Genomic DNA, 19,706 nt, shown 5'->3' with positions numbered 1-19,706 from the left:
TCCTGAATACAAAGTGTTATGTTTGTGGCAAATCCAAAGAACACAGTTTTGATGTAAAGCTATGGCAAGATTTGAAAATGGTCGTCTAGGAATGATCAACAACCAATTTGACAAAGCTTGAATAATTTTTTTAATAATAAAAATGGCCAAATGTTGCACAATCCAGGTGTGAAAAGCTCTTAGAGACTTACCCAGAAAGACTCACAGCTGTAATCGCTGCCAAAGGTGCTTCTACAAAGTATTGACTCAGAGGTGTGAATATTTACATAAATTAGATATTTTTGCATTAACATTTTCAATAGATTTGCAAAAATATCTAAAAACATTTTCATTTTGTCATTATGGGGTACTGTGTGTAGATGTATGAGAGAAAAAATATATATTTAATAAAATAGATTCCAGCTGTAATAGAACAAAATGTGGAATAAGTAAAGGGGTATCAAATCAAATATTATTGATCACATACACATGGTTCGCAGATGTTATTGCGAGTGTAGCGAAATGCTTGTGCATCTAGTTCCGACAGTGCAGCAATATCTAACGTAATCTAACAATTCCACAACTACATAATACACACAAATCTAAGTAAAGGATTTGAATATTAACATATAAATATATGGATGAGCAATGACAGATCGGCACAGGCAAGATGCAATAGATGGTATAAAGTACAGTATACACATATGAGATGAGTAATGCAAGATATGTAAACATTATTAAAGTGACTAGTGATCCATTTATTAAAGTGGCCAATAATTTCAAGTCTGTATGTGTTAGTGATGGCTGTTTAACAGTCTGATGGCCTTGAGATAGAAGCTGTTTTTCAGTCTCTCGGACCCAGCTTTGATGTACCTGTATTGACCTCGCCTTCTGGGTGGTAGCGGGGTGAACAAGCAGTAGCTCGGGTGGTTGTTGTCATTGATGATCTTTTTGGCCTTCCTGTGACATCGGGTGCTGTAGGTGTCCTGGAGGGCAGGTAGTTTGCCTCGCGGTTGTGGGTGGTGCAGTTGCCATACCAGGCGGTGATACAGCCCGACAGGATGCTCTCAATTGTGCATCTGTAAAAGTTTGTGAGGGTTTTAGGTGACAAGCCATATTTCTTCAGCCTCTTGAGGGAAGAGGCGCTGTTGTGCCTTCTTCACCATATGGTCTCTGTGGGTGGACCATTTCAGTTTGTCCGTGATGTGTACGCAGATGAAGTCAAAACTTTGCTCCCTCTGCTGTTTCCTGAAGTCCACGATCATCTCCTTTGTTTTGTTGACATTGAGTGAGAGGTTGTTTTGCTGACACCACACTCCGAGTGCCCTCACCTTCTCCCTGTAGGCCGTCTCGTTGTTGTTGGCAATTAAGCCTACAACTGTTGTGTCATCTGCAAACTTTATGATTGAGTTGGAGGCGTGCATGCCACGCAGTCATGGGTGAACAGGGAGTACAAGAGGGAGCTGAGCACACACCCTTGTGGGGCCCCTGTGTTGGGGATCAGCGAAGTGGAGATGTTTCCTACCTTCACCACCTGGGGGCGGCCCGTCAGGAAGTGCAGGACCTAATTGCACAGGGCGGGGTTGAGACCCAGGGCCTCTAGCTTAATGATGAGCTTGGAGGGTACTATGGTGCTGAATGCTGAGCTATAGTCAATGAACAGCATTCTTACATAGGTATTCCTCTTGTCCAGAAGGGATAGGGCAGTGTGCAGTGTTATGGCAATTGCATCGTCTGTGGATCTATTGGGGCGGTAAGCAAATTGAAGTGGGTCTATGGTGACAGGTAAGGTGGAGGTGATATGATCCTTGACTAGCTTCTCAAAGCACTTCATGATGACATGAGTGAGTGCTACGGGGTATGAATACTTTTTGAAGGCACTGTAGGCCTTGACCCCACAAATAAGGAGGCCAGAGAGATATTGAGAGGTTTTGAGCCACATAAAAGCTCTAGACATCATCCATCCACCACTTGCGTTATAGGGAAGGGAGTAATTGACTTCACTATTTTTTCCCTCACCATAAGATAAAAACCACAGGTGACATTCATTATGGCTACTTCAAACTAAATATTAAAATCAGTCATCGCATTTTTCCCTGAAAAAAAAAATTCATAAAATAAAAAAAGGGGGACACCCAGTTCCACTTTCACAGTGTGATTCAATATGGTCTGTGTAGGATCTTTGGACGGTGGACTTGCTGCTTTAGGTTGGAAATGTACAGGGTGACCATCCTGCTTTCATATTGTTTCAATAATGGGTCTGTCAATTCCTGACTTTTTCCAGTGTTTGTCTTTAACAGAGAGAAATCATACAAGGAGAGGTGAGAGAGAGGTGTACAAGAGAATGAGGCATACATACATAGATGTGAGCATTAGGGCTAGGGGTTTGAAAGAAAAATATGAAATAAACAGTGGGAATGACAAACGGTCCAATTAGTGCATCCATGCTGTGTGTAAGAGGAGCACTAGGAGCAGGATCAACAGACTGACAAAAGGGTTAGAGTAAAAGCTCTTGAGTACAAGTGTTCAAAATAGGGGAAATGAATGAAATGACAGGGAACGATGGAATAGAGGAGGCTAATGCAATCATCCAGAGGGAGGAGAGAGAGATGGCAGCATCGCCCACGTCCAACGCAGAGTGAGAAGAGAGGGAAGAAATAAAGAGATTGAGGGGGAGGGTGGAGCTGTATTAAAGCTAAGGAGTGCGGAGGGCTGTACCAGCAACAAACTGTCAACACTGATCACAGACAGAGCATGAGAGCAACACACTGTGGACCAACTGGTAACTTCACTTCCGTCAACTTAACTTGGGTGCAGAAGTGCAAACTCTATCCATTGACAATACTGTTGGATCTTTGCGTGTGTCAGAAGACTCCCTTAATGTCTGTGTACTTACCTAGAGAAAACCAGATCTGACTATTTGAATATTCCTCTCTCCCTGGACAAGTAAGCATATCACAATCACAAATAATTAGGTCTTTAGACTTACACTACCATCAAAAACATAAAATAATGAAAAACAACAACGGTATCTGTAAGGGGGCGATTCAATGTGTGTTGACACTTGTCAGACCACCTGACATTTTCTGATGCGGGGTCTCATGAAGAATTTAGCCTATTCTACTAACTACACCACTAGAATCTGAGTCTTCTACATAAAGAGAAGTCCTAGTCATGCACTATTACTAGCCTACTGTAGGTTCTACTTGTAAGCTATGTGAATGTGTGTGTGTGTGTGTGTGTGTGTGTTGATGTGCAGCAGGCAGAGTGGGTGTTATAAGGACAGCTATCAAACAATAAGCTCAAGTGAATCATCCCTCTCAGAGCCCTCTCTCAAAATGGAGAATTAAATAGCATTGCCTGGAGAGGTCTGGTCTGTAACTCGTTGTACTGAAATTGCTAGAGTGTGTTGGTGAGAGATATTAAAATCTCCCTTTATACAAACTATACTCCACCCTGTTAGATGCTCCTTAGTCTTTCTTTGACTATATACTGACACCGGATCATGGTATTAGAATGGCCAACCTCAAATGATGGCCCACATTACAAATTCATCTCATTTTACAGATACCTTAAAAGGTATCTGGTCCCGGAAAGTCAGCGACCGAGGATCTGGATTTGTTTATCTTCTAATTTTAAAAGCCATTGGATCTTTGTGTTTTAAAAAGTCTAATAAATCCATGTAATATAGCCTACACCTTCACAATAAATCCATAATGTATTTTAGACAGGTCTAAAGAAACATGATAAGAAAATGTAGTCTATTTCAGAAGAAAAGAATAGCATATTCTGAGTTGTCCTTATGTCAGGTCCTGATCTAGCTATGCCATATGGCTGTGTGCTACACTAAGCAGACAAGATTTGCTTAGAATTCCATGGATTGTTTTATATTATTTTATAGTATGAAGAATACAATTGAACAAAGCTGAATAAAATAGAAAGGATATTTTCTCCAAATGACTTGAGGGAGAGCGGCTATTCTGTGTTGAGGTTAACAAAGAAATAGGTATCCTATATGCTTAATTTCAAGTTATCAATGTAACTTCAGTTATACAAATGTTGGGCTATATCATTTTGATTTTTAATACATTGTAAGGCCGCATGATGCGACTAATGAGGATTTGAAAAAAGTTGCATGAAAGGCATGAGCTCTGCTTTGATATTTTTACACAGGCTGTACACATTTCATCAGTCTCTCATTCCCAATTTGACAAGCACTTGATAATGCCTTGAATTTCCAGGCGGCATCCCCTTTGTGTGGCCGTAATGCCCACAAAAAACATCCATGCCTTTTGCGGCTAGTGGCCGTTGTGCCCTTGGGCTAAATATAATAATTATAGCATACAGCACCCACTTCTCTGTATGCTCCGAAGCACCTCTCACTCACATGGCTCTTCATCACGTGATCGGGTCTCTCTCACAGGCTACAAGTGAAGCAAGACACATCGGCGACGCAGCTGCGCACGTCCTTATCCAATTCCGAGGTGCATATTGAAGATATTGGAAGAACTGTCCACATTTACTTTTTCAGCCAACAAGATGAGTCGGCCTAACGAACAGAAAAAGCACTAAGATCCCCATAGTACAAAAGTTGAACTTTCTATTCTGTGTGAGAAAGAAATATTCCAAACATAGTCTGGGACAGTTGTGGGATGCGATAAATCCCAAATGAATACATCCACTAGCATCCCCAAAAATGTTTGACGCAATGTTGATAACCTAATAGTTTATTTCTTCACATTATAAGCACAGCAATTTGCACATAAGCACAAATGTTCCATTAGCGGGAAAACACGATTATCAAAAGTGACCGCAAATGTGATTATGCATGTAATGCTTTTATTATGAAGGTGCATTTTTATGGTGAAAATGACCTTCCACAAACTTGAAACTCACGCGCTGCTTATGTATGCCAGTTAGGCTCTACACCCCTTGTAAAGCGGATTAATGTGCTTAATTTTAAAAAGTTATTTGCCATCTTTAGTTGTGATACAAACCTTATCAAAACATATAGGCCTATGGACTAGGCTACATGAGGTGCGCGACTATGATTCGAAAAAGTCGCACAAAAAAAGGCATTGTTTCTTGCCTTACGCGGGGCATCATTCACAGGTGATTATGTATAATTCACAAGTGATAAGCTAATATTGTTACCCATCAGACTATTCTTGATTTAATCGTGTCTTTACATATACTAAATAATGTCTGAAAATTGTTTTGATTTAGAATGGACCATTAATCATGCACCTGTCTCGAAACAGAGGCAGGGGAAAAATGCACTAAATAAATAGCAAATGGAGGGCACTTTTCCCGTGGTTCATTTTCATGCCAGCCAAGTAGGCTATACTGCTGTTATAAAGAGAAGCAATGTGCTTAATATTAGGGAAGTTGAGAAATAAATATAATAGGCCTCATGCAATTGCATAGCCTATTGAAATGTTGCGCAACATGAGCTCATGGGCTCTCATTAAGTGTTTGATTAGATTTTCGATTACATTTGCATTGATGTCAGAGTGGTTAGAGAGACAATGGAGTGCTGAGTACCAAGCAGTTAGCACGTTTGGTAGGATACTAATGACCATCAGCAGCATCAGAGCTTGGAGAAGCCTAATTACCGTGACTAAGTCACGTACATTGTACAATGTAAACAATAAATAAAGTATAAGCATACCAGAGAGTCTGTTGTAACTTTTTTTTGTTAAGCCTTTATTACAACAGACTTACAACAGTCGCATTCATTCGTGAATGCAATTTTCTAAATGGAACGGTTTATTCTTGTTTAAGCTAATTATTCTAGGCTTGCTTTATTTTAAAAACTAAAACACTTGATTGCATTTCAAATCATGAATGACTCATAATGAATGACTCACATTATGTCATCACATAATGTGTGATGACATTAATGTATGAATGATTGATACAGTAGCCTATAGAAGTATTGAAATAAAGGCCTAAGTAAGTTATGGTATTAAGGACTCAACAGGATCCGCTCTTAGGCCTATAGCTCAATGGTGGTTATACAAGGCTTCTATACTAAGCCTACTAATGATAATGACATTAATAATGAGAAAAATAAAAATTGCGTTATTATTATAAATATAATATTTGACAATTTGGAAGTCTAAACACTAAATAAATTATAAATATTACCAGAGCCTGTTCTAATGGAGAAAAAAAAGTGTCAAGCCTTTATTACAGCAAAGCAAAAATTAAAAACAGACTCTTTTTTTTTTATTGTTTACTTGATATGTCATTGCGTGAGGCTTGGTGTTCACGGAATCAGTAGGCTATTAAACACTCAAACAGGCAACAGATGCAGGTTCAGTCTTATTTCTGTAGATATATTGATGATTTAAAAAGGCAGGCACATTTAAAAGTTAGGCTATGGATTATAGACCTAATTAAGTTTGGGTTTCCTCTGTGTTCTCATCTCATTCTGCTGCTGCCTCCCCTGCATTGTTCTCAACACCAATATGCTGGTTAACTTTGTTATTATGCACAAAGCAACATGCTCTAGGAAAAGGCGCCAATTCAACAGCGCACTGATGTGTTTCAGAACCGTGGAGAGTAGAGGTCGGCCGATTAATTAGAGATTATTTAAATTTTTCATAACAATCGGTAATCTGCATTTTTGGACGCCGATTATATTGCAATCCACGAGGAGACTGCGTGGCAGGCAGACCATCTGTTCCACGAGTGCAGCAAGGAGCCAAGGTAAATTGCTAGCTAGCATTAAACTTATCTTATAAAAACAATCAATCTTAACATAATCACTAATTAACTACACATGGTTGATGATATTACTAGATTAACTAGCTTGTTCTGCGTTGCATATAATCAATGTGGTGCCTGTTAATTTATCATCGAATCACAGCCTACTTTGCCAAACGGGTGATGATTTAACAAAAGCACATTCGCGTCATATGCAGCAGTTTGGACCGCCTGGCTCGTTGCGAACTGTGTGAAGACCATTTCTTCCTAACAAAGACAGTAATTAATTTGCCAACATTTTACATAATTATGACATAACATTGAAGGTTGTGCAATGTAATAGCAATATTTAGACTTAGGGTTGCCACCTGTTCGATAAAATACGGAACGGTCTCGTACTTCACTGAAAGAATAAATTTTTTGTTTTCAAAATGATAGTTTCCGGGTTTGACCATATTAATGACCTAACGCTCGTATTTCTGTGTTCATTATATTATAATTAAGTCTATGATTTGATATTTGATAGAGCAGTCTGACTGAGCAGTGGTAGGCAGCAGCAGGCTCGTAAGTATTCATTCAAACAGCACTTTCTTGCGTTTGCCAGCAGCTCTTCACAATGCTTGAAGCACAGCGCTGTTTATGACTTCAAGCCTATCAACTCCCGAGATTAGGCTGGCAATAATATAGTGCCTATAAGAACATCCAATAGTCAAAGGTATATGAAATACAAATGGTATAGAGAGATAAGTCCTTTATTCCTATAGTAACTACAACCTAAAACGTCTTAACTGGGAATATTGAAGACTCATGTTAAAAGGAACCACCAGCTTTCATATGTTCTCATGTTCTGAGCAAGGAACTTTAACGTTAGCTTTTTTACATGGCACATATTTCACTTTTACTTTCTCCAACACTGTGTTTTTGCATTATTTAAACCAAATTGAACATGTTTCATTATTTATTTGAGACTAAATAGATTTTATTTATGTATTAAATTAAGTTAAAATAAAAGTGTTCATTCAGTATTGTTGTAATTGTCATTATTACAAATATATATATAAAAATTCTCTGTCTTAGGTCAGTTAGGATCACCACTTTATTTTAAGAATGTGAAATGTCAGAATAATAGTAGAGAGAATGATTTATTTCAGCTTTAATTTCTTTCATCTCATTACCAGTGGGTCAGAAGTTTAAAAACACGCAATTAGTATTTGGTAGCATTGCCTTTAAATTGTTGAACTTGGGTCAAACGTTTTGGGTAGCCTCCACAAGCTTCCCACAATAAGTTGAGCGAATTTTGGCCCATTCCTCCTGACAGAGCTAGTGTAGCTGAGTCAGGTTTGTAGGCTTCCTTGCTTGCGCACGCTTTTTCAGTTCTGCCCACAAATTTTCTATAGGATTGATGTCAGGGCTTTGTGATGGCCACTCCAATACGTTGACTTTGTTGTCCTTAAGCCATTTTGCCATAACTTTGGAAGTATGCTTGGGATCATTGTCCATTTGGAAGACTCATTTGCGACCAAGCATTAACTTCCTGACTGAAATAACCTTACACTCAATGTCAACAAAACAAAGGAGATGATCGTGGACTTCAGGAAAACAGCAGAGGGAGCAGCCCCCTATCCACATCGACGGGACAGTAGTGGAGAAGGTGGAAAGTTTTAAGTTCCTCGGCGTACACATCACGGACAAACTGAAATGGTCCACCCACACAGACAGCGTGGTGAAGAAGGCGCAGCAGCGCCTCTTCAACCTCAGGAGGCTGAAGAAATTTGGCTTGTCACCTACAACACTCAAACTTTTAAAGATGCACAATCGAGAGCATCCTGTCCGGCTGTATCACCGCCTGGTACGGCAACTGCTCCGCCCACAACCGTAAGAATCTCCAGAGGGTAGTGAGGTCTGCACAACGCATCACTGGGGGCAAACTACCTGCCCTCCAGGACATCTACACCACCCGATGTCACAGGAAGGCCAAAAAGATCATCAAGGACAACAACCACCCGAGCCACTGCCTGTTCACCCCGCTATCATCCAGAAGGCGAGGTCAGTACAGGTGCATCAAAGCTGGGACCGAGAGACTGAAAAACAGCTTCTATCTCAAGGCCATCAGACTGTTAAACAGCCATCACTAACATTGAGTGGCTGCTGCCAACATACTGACTCAACTCCAGCCACTTTAATAATTAAAAATAGGATGTAATAAATGTATCACTAGCCACTTTAAACAATGCCACTTATATAATGTTTACATACCCTACATTACTCATCTCATATGTATATAGTGTACTCTACCATCTACTGCATCTGGCCTATGCCGTTCGGCCATCGCTCATCCATATATTTTTATGTACATATTCTTATTCATTCCTTCACACTTGTGTGTATATAAGGTAGTTGTTGTGTAATTGTTAGATTACTTGTTAGATATTACTGCATGGTCGGAACTAGAAGCACAAGCATTTCGCTACACTCGCATTAACATCTGCTGACCATGTGTATGTGACAAATAAAATTTGATGTCTTGATGTTGCTTCAATACATCCACATAATTTACCTCCTCATGATGCCATCTATTTTGTGAAGTGCACCAGTCCCTCCTGCAGCAAAGCACCCCCACAACATGATGCTGCCACCCCTGTGCTTCACGGTTGGGATGGTGTTCTTCAGCTTGCAAGCGTCACCCTTTTTCCTCCAAACATAACAATGGTCATTGTGGTCAAAAAGTTATATTTTTGTTTCATCAGACCAGAGGACATTTCTCCAAAAGGTACGATCATTGTCCCCATGTGCAGTTGCAAACCATAGTCTGGCTTTTTTTTTATGGCGGTTTTGGAGCAGTGGCTTCTTCCTTGCTGAGCGGCCTTTCAGGTTATGTCGATATAGGACTTGTTTTACTGTTGATATAGATACTTCTGTACCTGTTTCCTCCAGCATCTTCACAAGGTCCTTTGCTGTTGTTCTGGGATTGATTTGCACTTTTCGCACCAAAGTACGTTCATCTCTAGGAGACAGAATGCGTCTCCTTCCTGAGCGGTATGAACGTTTGTTTGTACAGATGAACGTGGTACCTTCAGGCGTTTGGACATTGCTCCCAAGGATGAACCAGACCTGTGGAGGTCTACAACTTTTTTTCTGAGGTCTTGGCTGATTTCTTTTGATTTTCCCATGATGTCAAACAAAGAGGCACTGAGTTTGAAGGTAGGCCTTGAAATACATCCACAGGTATTGATGTCAATTAGCCTATCAGAAGCTTCTAAAGCCATGACATCATTTTCTGGAATTTCCCAAGCTGTTTAAAAGGCACAGTCAACTTTGTGTATGTAAACTTCTGACCCACTGGAATTGTGATAGATTATTTCACTTATAATTCACTCTGTCTGTAAACAATTGTTGGGAAAATACTTGTGTCATGCACAAAGTAGATGTCCTAACCGACTTGCCAAAACTGTAGTTTGTTCACAAGAAATTTGTGGAGTTGTTGAAAAACAAGTTTTAATGACTCCAACCTAAGTGTATGTAAACTTTGACTTCAAGTGTGTGTGTGTGTGGAGGCTGTGTGGAGGATATACACTGCTCAAAAAAATAAAGGGAACACTTAAACAACACAATGTAACTCCAAGTCAATCACACTTCTGTGAAATCAAACTGTCCACTTAGGAAGCAACACTGATTGACAATAAATTTCACATGCTGTTGTGCAAATGGAATAGACAAAGGTGGAAATTATAGGCAATTAGCAAGACACCCCCAATAAAGGAGTGGTTCTGCAGGTGGTGACCACAGACCACTTCTCAGTTCCTATGCTTCCTGGTTGATGTTTTGGTCACTTTTGAATGCTGGCGGTGCTTTCACTCTAGTGGTAGCATGAGACGGAGTCTACAACCCACACAAGTGGCTCAGGTAGTGCAGCTCATCCAGGATGGCACATCAATGCGAGCTGTGGCAAGAAGGTTTGCTGTGTCTGTCAGCGTAGTGTCCAGAGCATGGAGGAGCTACCAGGAGACAGGCCAGTACATCAGGAGACGTGGAGGAGGCCGTAGGAGGGCAACAACCCAGAAGCAGGACCGCTACCTCCGCCTTTGTGCAAGGAGGAGCACTGCCAGAGCCCTGCAAAATGACCTCCAGCAGGACACAAATGTGCATGTGTCTGCTCAAACGGTCAGAAACAGACTCCATGAGGGTGGTAATGAGGGCCCGACGTCCACAGGTGTGGGTTGTGCTTACAGCCCAACACCGTGCAGGACGTTTGGCATTTGCCAGAGAACACCAAGATTGGCAAATTCGCCACTGGCGCCCTGTGCTCTTCACAGATGAAAGCAGGTTCACACTGAGCACATGTGACAGACGTGACAGAGTCTGGAGACGCCGTGGAGAACGCTGCCTGCAACATCCTCCAGCATGACCGGTTTGGCGGTGGGTCAGTCATGGTGTGGGGTGGCATTTCTTTGTGGGGCCGCACAGCCCTCCATGTGCTCGCCAGAGGTAGCCTGACTGCCATTAGGTTCCGAGATGAGATCCTCAGACCCCTTGTGAGACCATATGCTGACACATGAACATTTGTGGCCTGCTGGAGGTCATTTTGCAGGGCTCTGGCAGTGCTCCTCCTTGCACAAAGGCGGAGGTAGCGGTCCTGCTTCTGGGTTGTTGCCCTCCTACGGCCTCCTCCACTTCTCCTGATGTACTGGCCTGTCTCCTGGTAGCTCCTCCATGCTCTGGACACTACGCTGACAGACACAGCAAACCTTCTTGCCACAGCTCGCATTGATGTGCCATCCTGGATGAGCTGCACTACCTGAGCCACTTGTGTGGGTTGTAGACTCCGTCTCATGCTACCACTAGAGTGAAAGCACCGCCAGCATTCAAAAGTGACCAAAACATCAGCCAGGAAGCATAGGAACTGAGAAGTCGTCTGTGGTCACCACCTGCAGAACCACTCCTTTATTGGGGGTGTCTTGCTAATTGCCTATAATTTCCACTTTTTGTCTATTCCATTTGCACAACAGCATGTGAAATTTATTGTCAATCAGTGTTGCTTCCTAAGTGGACAGTTTAATTTCACAGAAGTGTGATTGACTTGGAGTTACATTGTGTTGTTTAAGTGTTCCCTTTATTTTTTTGAGCAGTGTATATATATATATATATATATATATATGCGCATCTGCTTTTTTTGGTCCTTCAATAATCGGTCGACCTCTAGTGGAGAGCGACCGCTATCCAATGAGGCAGAACACGCAATTGTTATAAAATGATTTTTTTTATTAGCGTTGCACCATTGTTCTTATGAAATATAACCATATACAATTTCAGTAGCACGTCTTAGACTGATTGACTGTGCCATCCCCAAGGCCTCCACAATGGATCAGTCCACTCAGTGCGAATCAGACAGGGGTCTTGTACACGATATTATATATTTTTAAATGTTGCTACTGCTCGACTAAAGAAATCTTGGTCGACCAACAGCCTATTGACCAAACAATTGACCAGGACTTAATTGAGTCAGCCAAATCCTTTTTATCCTTGTCAAACTTGGTGCAAAATCACACCCACGGGTAACCTAGCAACATTCAAAGCCACGCTGATTGGTCATAGTTCTTAAGTTCCCTGTGAGGAAGTAAACGTGCCTGAGAGGAAGAAACGCAAAGGGGAGTTGAGTTTGTTTCGTGCCTGCCATACCACGAATTGTGGGAGACACGCAGTTTCCTGGCCTTGTTTGAAATCAGCTAAACGAAAAGCAAGTGACTCTGTAGATAAAGTAGCTAACATTACATGATTGTCAGTAATTGTGAATAAATGGAGCTTGCTTTACCCATTCAGCTAGAGCTAGCTATGCAGCATCTCTTTTTGTTGCCAACTAGCACAAATGTTAATAAGCTAAGTCTCTCAATAGTCCTTTCTTTAACACTTACATAACCACACTAAGCTAATGCTAGACAACGCACACTACTAGACAGCATCCATGTGAGAGACAGACTCGGTCTCGACCTTTAAGTCTTTATTTAAGACTCAACTCTTCAGTAGGTCCTATGATTGAGTGTAGTCTGGCACAGAGGTGAGAAGGTGAACGGAAAGGGGGTATCCAGGGGTATCGTCGGACGGGGCCACAGTGTCTCCCGACCCCTCCTGTCTCAGCCGCCAGTATCTACGCTGCAATAGTTTGTGTCGGGGGCTAGGGTCAGTCTTATGTCTGGTGTAATTCTCCTGTCTTATCTGGTGTCCTTAGTGAATTTAAATATGCTGCCTCTAATTCTCTCTCTCCTTCCCCTCCCGGAGGACCTGAGCCCTAGGACCATGCCCCAGGACTACCTGGTCTGATGGCACCTTGCTGTCCCCAGTCCACCTGGACATGCTGCTGCTCCAGTTTAAACTGTTCTGCTTGCGGCTATGGAACCCTGACCTGTTCACAGGACATGCTACCTTGTCCCGAACATGCTACCTTGTCCCGGACCTGCTTTTTTCTACTCTCTCTCTCTACTGCACCTGCTGTCTCAAACTCTGAATGCTCGGCTATGAAAAGCCAACTGACATTTACTCCTGAGGTGCTGACCTGTTGCACCCTCTACAACCACTGTGATTATTATTATTTGACCCTGCTGGTCATCTATGAACGTTTGAACATCTTGGCCATGTACTGTTATAATCTCAACCTGGCACAGCCAGAAGAGGACTGGCCACCCCTCAGAGCGTGGTTCCTCTCTAGGTTTCTTCCTAGGTTCCTGCATTCTAGGGAGTTTTTCCTAGCCACTGTGATTCTACATCTGCATTGCTTGCTGTTTTAGGCTGGGTTTCTGTATAGCACTTTGTGACATTGGCTGGTGTGAAAAGGGCTTTATAAATACATTTGATTGATTGATAACACTTGTCTGCCGAGCATTCAAATAACAAACATTAAATAAAAGTCTGCACAGCTTACATACCTCCAAAAACAACGCAACTATCCGTGATGTTGATGCTATCCATCTGGTCAGTCAGACTGGCTGCAATCACTCACACAAAAAAAATCTACATAGTTCAATGCAACTTCATATACAAATTCGGGAAAAGCAAGGTAAGGCTGGAAATGTTTTGGTGGGGATTCTGTCTCTACTTCCTCCGTCTCTCGCGCGCCTTTACTTCGTCACAGTGAACAACCGAACTCTGACCAATCAGCGCGGCTTTAAATGTTGCTAGGTTTCTCGTGGGCGTGGTTTTACACCAAGTTTGGCGTGGACAGTTTTGGACGACTGACTGAACCAGTACGTCTCCACTCGACTCTCGCTGCGCGACAAACGTCATAAATTTAGGCGCTAGGCGTGTCTGTACAGCCTCTCCCTCAGCAAATACTAATACTGCTTGCTTGCTAATAAGATTATCGTCAGTCAAATCTAAAACACGTTTTACACACAACTGGCCATTTAACCTAAATAGAACGTTTGCTAGATGGAAGCTCGTCAAAACTGAAAACTAGTCGTTGCAAGTTTCCAAAAATGACACAATCATCAATGAAGCTTTGGCACGCGCTGTACTTACCCTCAAAGCTGCGAGGTCGATGTCATCCAAGCTTCGTGTGGGGGCGTTTTCGGACATACTGGCAAAATTAGTAAAAAAAAGTAGCAGCCGGTAGAAAATCCAGGTGGCCCAATGTTTAATTTAGCTGTGTCCTGCACTGTCAGGTCCCGCTCAGACAGATATGGGGGAACCTTATGAGACTCGACTTGCTAACATAAACAACCAGACGCAAAAACGGCAAGGCGAAATGCAGTTAGCTAGCAAGCTAGTCCCATTGCGTTAGAGACCCAATATTGTGCTGCACTCTATGCGTTCATTTTGGCAATATTAATACGTATATGTTGCATGACAATTCGAACGAAGTGGTCGTCTACATATACTTTGAATGTTTAACTACACGATACAATTATGTTTGTGAGATTAAACAAAAGTTAGAATAAGTAGCTAGCTAAGTTACCTGGCTAGGTAGTTAGCTGTTGGCTAAATAATAACAGCGCAATAATACGAAGGTGGTCTGCAGCAGAGCTGTTAACGTTATCTAGCTAGCTACCCACGCACAAATCAAAAAATTAAGATTTATTTTGAATAAGCTTGCATTCTAGCTGGCCGTAATTCGCGTCCTGCAGAGACTTAATGTTCCACAAATGACGTAGCAAGCAAATGGCGCGGTCAGTATATCATATGTAACCAGCTAGCTACGTCGAATGTCCGACATTCGATATCTGAACACAAACTTTCACTCCTTTCGCGTTGACACAGATCGCGCCTTGCACTGCCTGTACCGACGGTGAAAAAAATCAGTTTCTGTAGGGATCCAATTGTACGAATTTGAGCTGGTTCGTACTTCTAAATATATACTTTAGTTAAGAGTATAGTTGATACCATCCAAGTAATTTCCCGATATATAGTCCATAAACTATTTCATCGCCATGTTTTGGTAACGTTAGCCCTGTTCGTCTGTGTGATCGGCTATGACGTCCCTTTACAGCAAGTGTGCATCTATACACACACAACACCCTCTCTACTTTTTTTTTCTCTTCCCACTCCCTACTCCGAAGAGTGCTACGGTACTGCATCGTGGACAAATTACCTGAGAGATGATCAGTAAACATATACATACTACTGCAGCTGCCTTGGCCTGTAGGCTAGCCTAGTGTTTACCTGTCTGACTGGGACAATCACACATGGATTGACATGAGACTCAAAAACCAGAGGCAAATTAACTAATACTGTTCACATTACAACTTATTTTTTTTAAATTAAATGTTAAAAGATAGCTACATTCGTACAGATGACAATTTTGAAAAAGAAAAGCCTATCGACTATAGCCTAGTTATTCTAATAATTAAGTGATAAGTGATCAGGCTGGTCTCGGGAGCTAGACGTAACAAAGTAAACGAGACACTCGTTTAACTAGTATATTTAATTCAACATTTATTTAATTAGGCAAGTCAGTTAAGAACAAATTCTTATTTACAATGACGGCCAAACCCGGACGACGCTGGGACCAATTCTGCGCAGCCCTATGGGATATGTTATGTTTAGTATGGTTACATAAGACATGTAACTTAATAAAGCAAATATGAAAGGAGGGTGGATGGGTGGGTGCCACCTAGCTAACGTTAGCCACAACAAATTGGAATTCGTAACATATATGTATTTAACATTTGTAACATATGAAATGGACATCCACAAATTAATGCATTCCACACCAAATGTAAAATATACTAATTTGAGCATCCCAGATTTTCGATTACTATGTTACATCTACCCCTGAGTCCAGGTTGCAGGCATACATACATTTAATGCACATTAAAATGTTAAAATACAGTGAAAGTTAGTCCTACATGGTTTAAAAATAAGTAGAAAATACTAAAGTCATATAAATGTTATTCAAATGTTAAAGAGCTACAACTCCCCTTCTTTCAACATTCAAAGTAGTATGGTGAATATAATTAACAGAAACAGTAGTGGGAATTCAGAAGTTAAATACAATTCCCTTTCAACTTACAGTGCCGGTGGGCAGGACAGTTGGTCATTATGAGAGGGGGGATTTGAGACAAAATATCTAAAGTATCGTATTATTAAACAGACTTTCCAAATGTGGGTCTGTTGTAAACCCACTTCCTCTTTGCTTACCTCATGTCAAAATAAAAAGTCCTGCACATGCTCCATATGTGGACAAAAAAATGAATAATTCGTGGTGGACTTTTCTTTTGACATGATGTAAGCAGAGAGGAAGTGGGTCTACAACAGACCCACATTTGGAAAGTCTGTTTAATAATACAATACTTTAGATATTTTGTCTCAATTTCCCCCTGAAATAATTACCAACTATCCTACATATATCCACACTAAGTTGAAATGGAATTGTATTTAACTTCTGGCTTCCCACCAATTGTTTTTGTGCAACCCAATACAATTGAAAGCAACGCTAGTGTATGTAAACACACCCGAGTTGCTAAAAGCACCTGTAGTAGTGGTGGTGGTAGAAGCAGTATCACTAAATAAATGTTACTATTTCAGTTAGTCACCTTTTCCTTGATCAAAACTGTCAAAAAATTACTCATCCCATCCAAGATTAGAAACTGTGCTTTACAAAAACATTTTTTTCTTTGCTCCCCTTTTTCAAAATGTAGTGGAATGTTCTGGACCACTGACAACAGGGTAAGTTAGTAACAATAATTCACTTGGTTGCCATGGTAACGGCAAAAAGACGCAACAATTAAAGCACGCCAGGAGCACCCCCTGAATATCTTTTTCTCATTCCTCTCTATTCGCCCTGTGCCCCTCATATGGTCCTTTGTCTTCCTCTTTTGTCATTGCCTATCTTGCAAATCCAATGACCCTCCTTTTACAGAATTTGCTAGGCCACCTCGTCTTCCATTTTTTCATATACCTCTGTCTGATTCAGTCTATCGCTCATCTGTCCTTTCCTCTTTCAGCCACAATCTAGTCAGCTCTTTATAACCGTCACCATAACAACCACAAATGTTCTGACAGATTTGCTGGCACTGCATGGAGAGTGGAAGCGAGAGGCAGAGAGAGAAAGAGGGAGAGGCTGAGAGAGACAGAGAGGAGCTATCCACCCACAACCTTGCAACAATAAATGTACGCAATGTTCCTAAATCATCTGAGACTCTTGACTTCTGATCTCCATTCCTCCTCCTGCCTCTCATACAGTGGCATTCTGTTCCTGTTATGTTCTATATTGGCAAACTCGTACCTAAGACCTTTAAAAAAGGAAATACTCAGGTTCAGTATTACATTAACAAACAAATTTGGTCAGTTGAGTGTGGCAATGATCCAACATTATAAAAATGTACATGTGACATTAAAACAGTGGTAATCCTTCAAATAGCCATGTCTCAAAGTCACTTGGAACATAATTAAAAATAATTTGTAGACAGCAAATTGACCACAAGATGCCCAAACAGATAAAACATTAGACATAATCATTTTAAACCTTGCCTACATTTGTATACAATCACATACACTGAATGCACAAAACATTAGGAACACATTCCCAATATTGAGTTGCACCCCCTTTTGCCCCTCAGAAAAGCCTAAATTCATCAGGGCATGGACTCTACAAGGTGTCGAAAGTGTTCCACAGGGATGCTGGGCCATGTTGTCTCCAATGCTTCCCAGTTGTGTCAAGTTGGCTGGATGACCTTTGGGTGGTGGGCCATTCTTGATACACACAGGAAACTGTTGAGCATCAAAAAACCAGCAGCGTTGCTGTTCTTGACACACTCAAACCGGTGCGCCTGGCCCCTATCATACCCCGTTCAAAGGCAGTTGCCCATTCACCCTCGGAATGGTACACACACACACACACACACACACACACACACACAATCTATGTCTCAATTGTCTCAAGGCTTAAAAATCCTCCATTAACCTGTCTCCTCCCCTTCATCTACACTAATTGAAGTGTATTTAACAGGTGACATCAATAAGGGATCATAGCTTTCACCTGGTCAGTCTGTCATGGAAAGAGCAGGTGTTCCTAATGTTTTTTACACTGTGGATATCTCTCCATTATGCGTGGGAATACCTTGGAACAGATTTCCAAAATTAAAATCGCTTGGAGCTGATTTGCTGGTGTTTTTACAGTCTTTTGTGTGTCCCCCAAAAATATATTTTATTTATTTATTTGCTCAGAAAACATGGGGGGCCCAAATAAAATTACCTGTGGGCCACCAATTGGGGAACCCTGGGATACATTATCATCTGGTTTGTTTTGAAATGTTTGACTGTTTTAACAGAGTTAAAATCCACTCTGTATCAACAGCTATGTAAAAATCTTGCATCTAATTGCATTCTTCGTAGACACATCAGTTAGTGTTTTTTAGCTAGGTCAGTTTAGAATACATTTGTTCCAATCTTTTTATTAATAATGGAGTGGTATCTGGCAAAGGTGATAAAATCTATAAATCTCTCCCCTGCTGTACTGGGATATTTCAGTGTCATCCTGGCTCTTGTGGCTGGTAGCCTGGTACTCTTATGTCCAGAGTCCCGTAGGAGCCATGCCCTCCTTGCTGCCCAGTGGGGGGAGCAGACTCTCCTCTGACAGGAAGTTGAGGGGGAAGTGGACAAGTAGCCCCCTGACGGCCGCCAGCTCCTCTTTAGCCTGTTGGGGGTCTGTGTCACACAGGCGCTCTGTGCCTGAATGCTCCTTCAGCTCCCTCATGCTATGGACAGAGTTGCAGGGGAGGCAGCGGAAGACCTGTTCCAGGTAAAGGGAAGGAAAGTAACAGTCAAGGGGAAAGGTGAGCAGCAGAGAGGACAGGGAGGGAGGTTAAAGGGAAAGAGAGACTAATAACGATGCACATGAAAAAGAGATCCAAACATAGTGTTTAGTCGTATTAATTTACATTTATACCTTGTCATAAATCTTAGCATTCAGTTTTGCCGCCGCATTCCATCCCAACAAGAAAAAAGGGTCACTGATCGGGTCATCAATATCGATCTTGGGGTCAGAATCAGCTCCTAAAAGCACCCTGGGAAGCACATGCACATAGGGTCAGTTACTGCCAAGCAGCTAAGTTAACTGCACATTCAAACTGTTGATAGAGTGACAGTTCGTAATACAGTAGCTGAGTGAAGGTTTGTACACAAATTCATATTTAAAAAGAAATAAAAAAACTGAATTCCTTCATACAGAGAATGAAGACCACGCTTGCGCACGATTGTCATCTGATGGTTCCCTTGGAAACTAGAGGATATACTTGGTAGCTGCTGATTCGAGCCAAAACGAATAGCTCTGCTGGCATAATAGGCTTCAGGCAAGCTCTGTGAAGTGTATGCATATTCTGTCTAGGACTCCAAGGGACAGTTTTAGTGCATCACAAATGCCAACAATTACTAATCAATAGATCCATCCACTAGCAGTGGAGTCAGCGTTATTAGTATGTCAGTGTAGGGACCTTGGTTACCCCCTCCCTCACTAACATAAGAATGACTGTGGGAGTTGTTCAGCTCCTTTGAAGTGATTCACTTCTGCAGAGGAGATAACCCTTTCA

At 41.5% G+C, this 19,706-nt stretch overlaps 2 protein-coding genes across 9 annotated transcripts in view; both read right to left on the bottom strand.

Annotated features, from left to right (window-relative positions):
* Positions 1-15,309, bottom strand: part of mink1 (misshapen-like kinase 1) — a 58,106-nt gene extending 42,797 nt beyond the window's left edge. For 3 of the 7 annotated variants that reach the window (XM_071338550.1, XM_071338551.1, XM_071338552.1), the window contains exon 1: positions 14,200-15,298. In XM_071338550.1, coding sequence (XP_071194651.1) covers positions 14,200-14,256 — 57 coding nt within the window. In that variant the 5' untranslated portion in view covers positions 14,257-15,298. Of the gene's footprint in view, positions 1-13,607; positions 13,838-14,199 lie in introns of those variants that run through there. The other 4 variants (XM_071338553.1, XM_071338556.1, XM_071338555.1 and 1 more) reach the window with 3 other exon arrangements.
* Positions 15,310-15,405: 96 nt separating this feature from the next.
* The window catches only part of LOC139537345 (phospholipase D2-like), a 40,581-nt gene continuing 36,280 nt past the window's right edge, over positions 15,406-19,706 (bottom strand). For both annotated transcript variants that reach the window (XM_071338559.1, XM_071338558.1), the window contains exons 23-24: positions 19,067-19,184; positions 15,406-18,910 (exon numbers count right to left, since the gene is read on the bottom strand). In XM_071338559.1, the coding sequence (XP_071194660.1) occupies positions 18,686-18,910; positions 19,067-19,184 (343 nt within the window). In that variant the 3' untranslated portion in view covers positions 15,406-18,685. The remainder of the gene's footprint in view (positions 18,911-19,066; positions 19,185-19,706) is intronic.

Source organism: Salvelinus alpinus, chromosome 13 (genome assembly GCF_045679555.1).
Source record: "Salvelinus alpinus chromosome 13, SLU_Salpinus.1, whole genome shotgun sequence".
In the NCBI taxonomy this organism is placed as follows: Eukaryota; Metazoa; Chordata; class Actinopteri; order Salmoniformes; family Salmonidae; genus Salvelinus; species Salvelinus alpinus.
The sequence above is the reverse complement of the archived record's forward strand: the minus strand, read 5'-3'. Positions and strand labels throughout refer to the sequence as shown.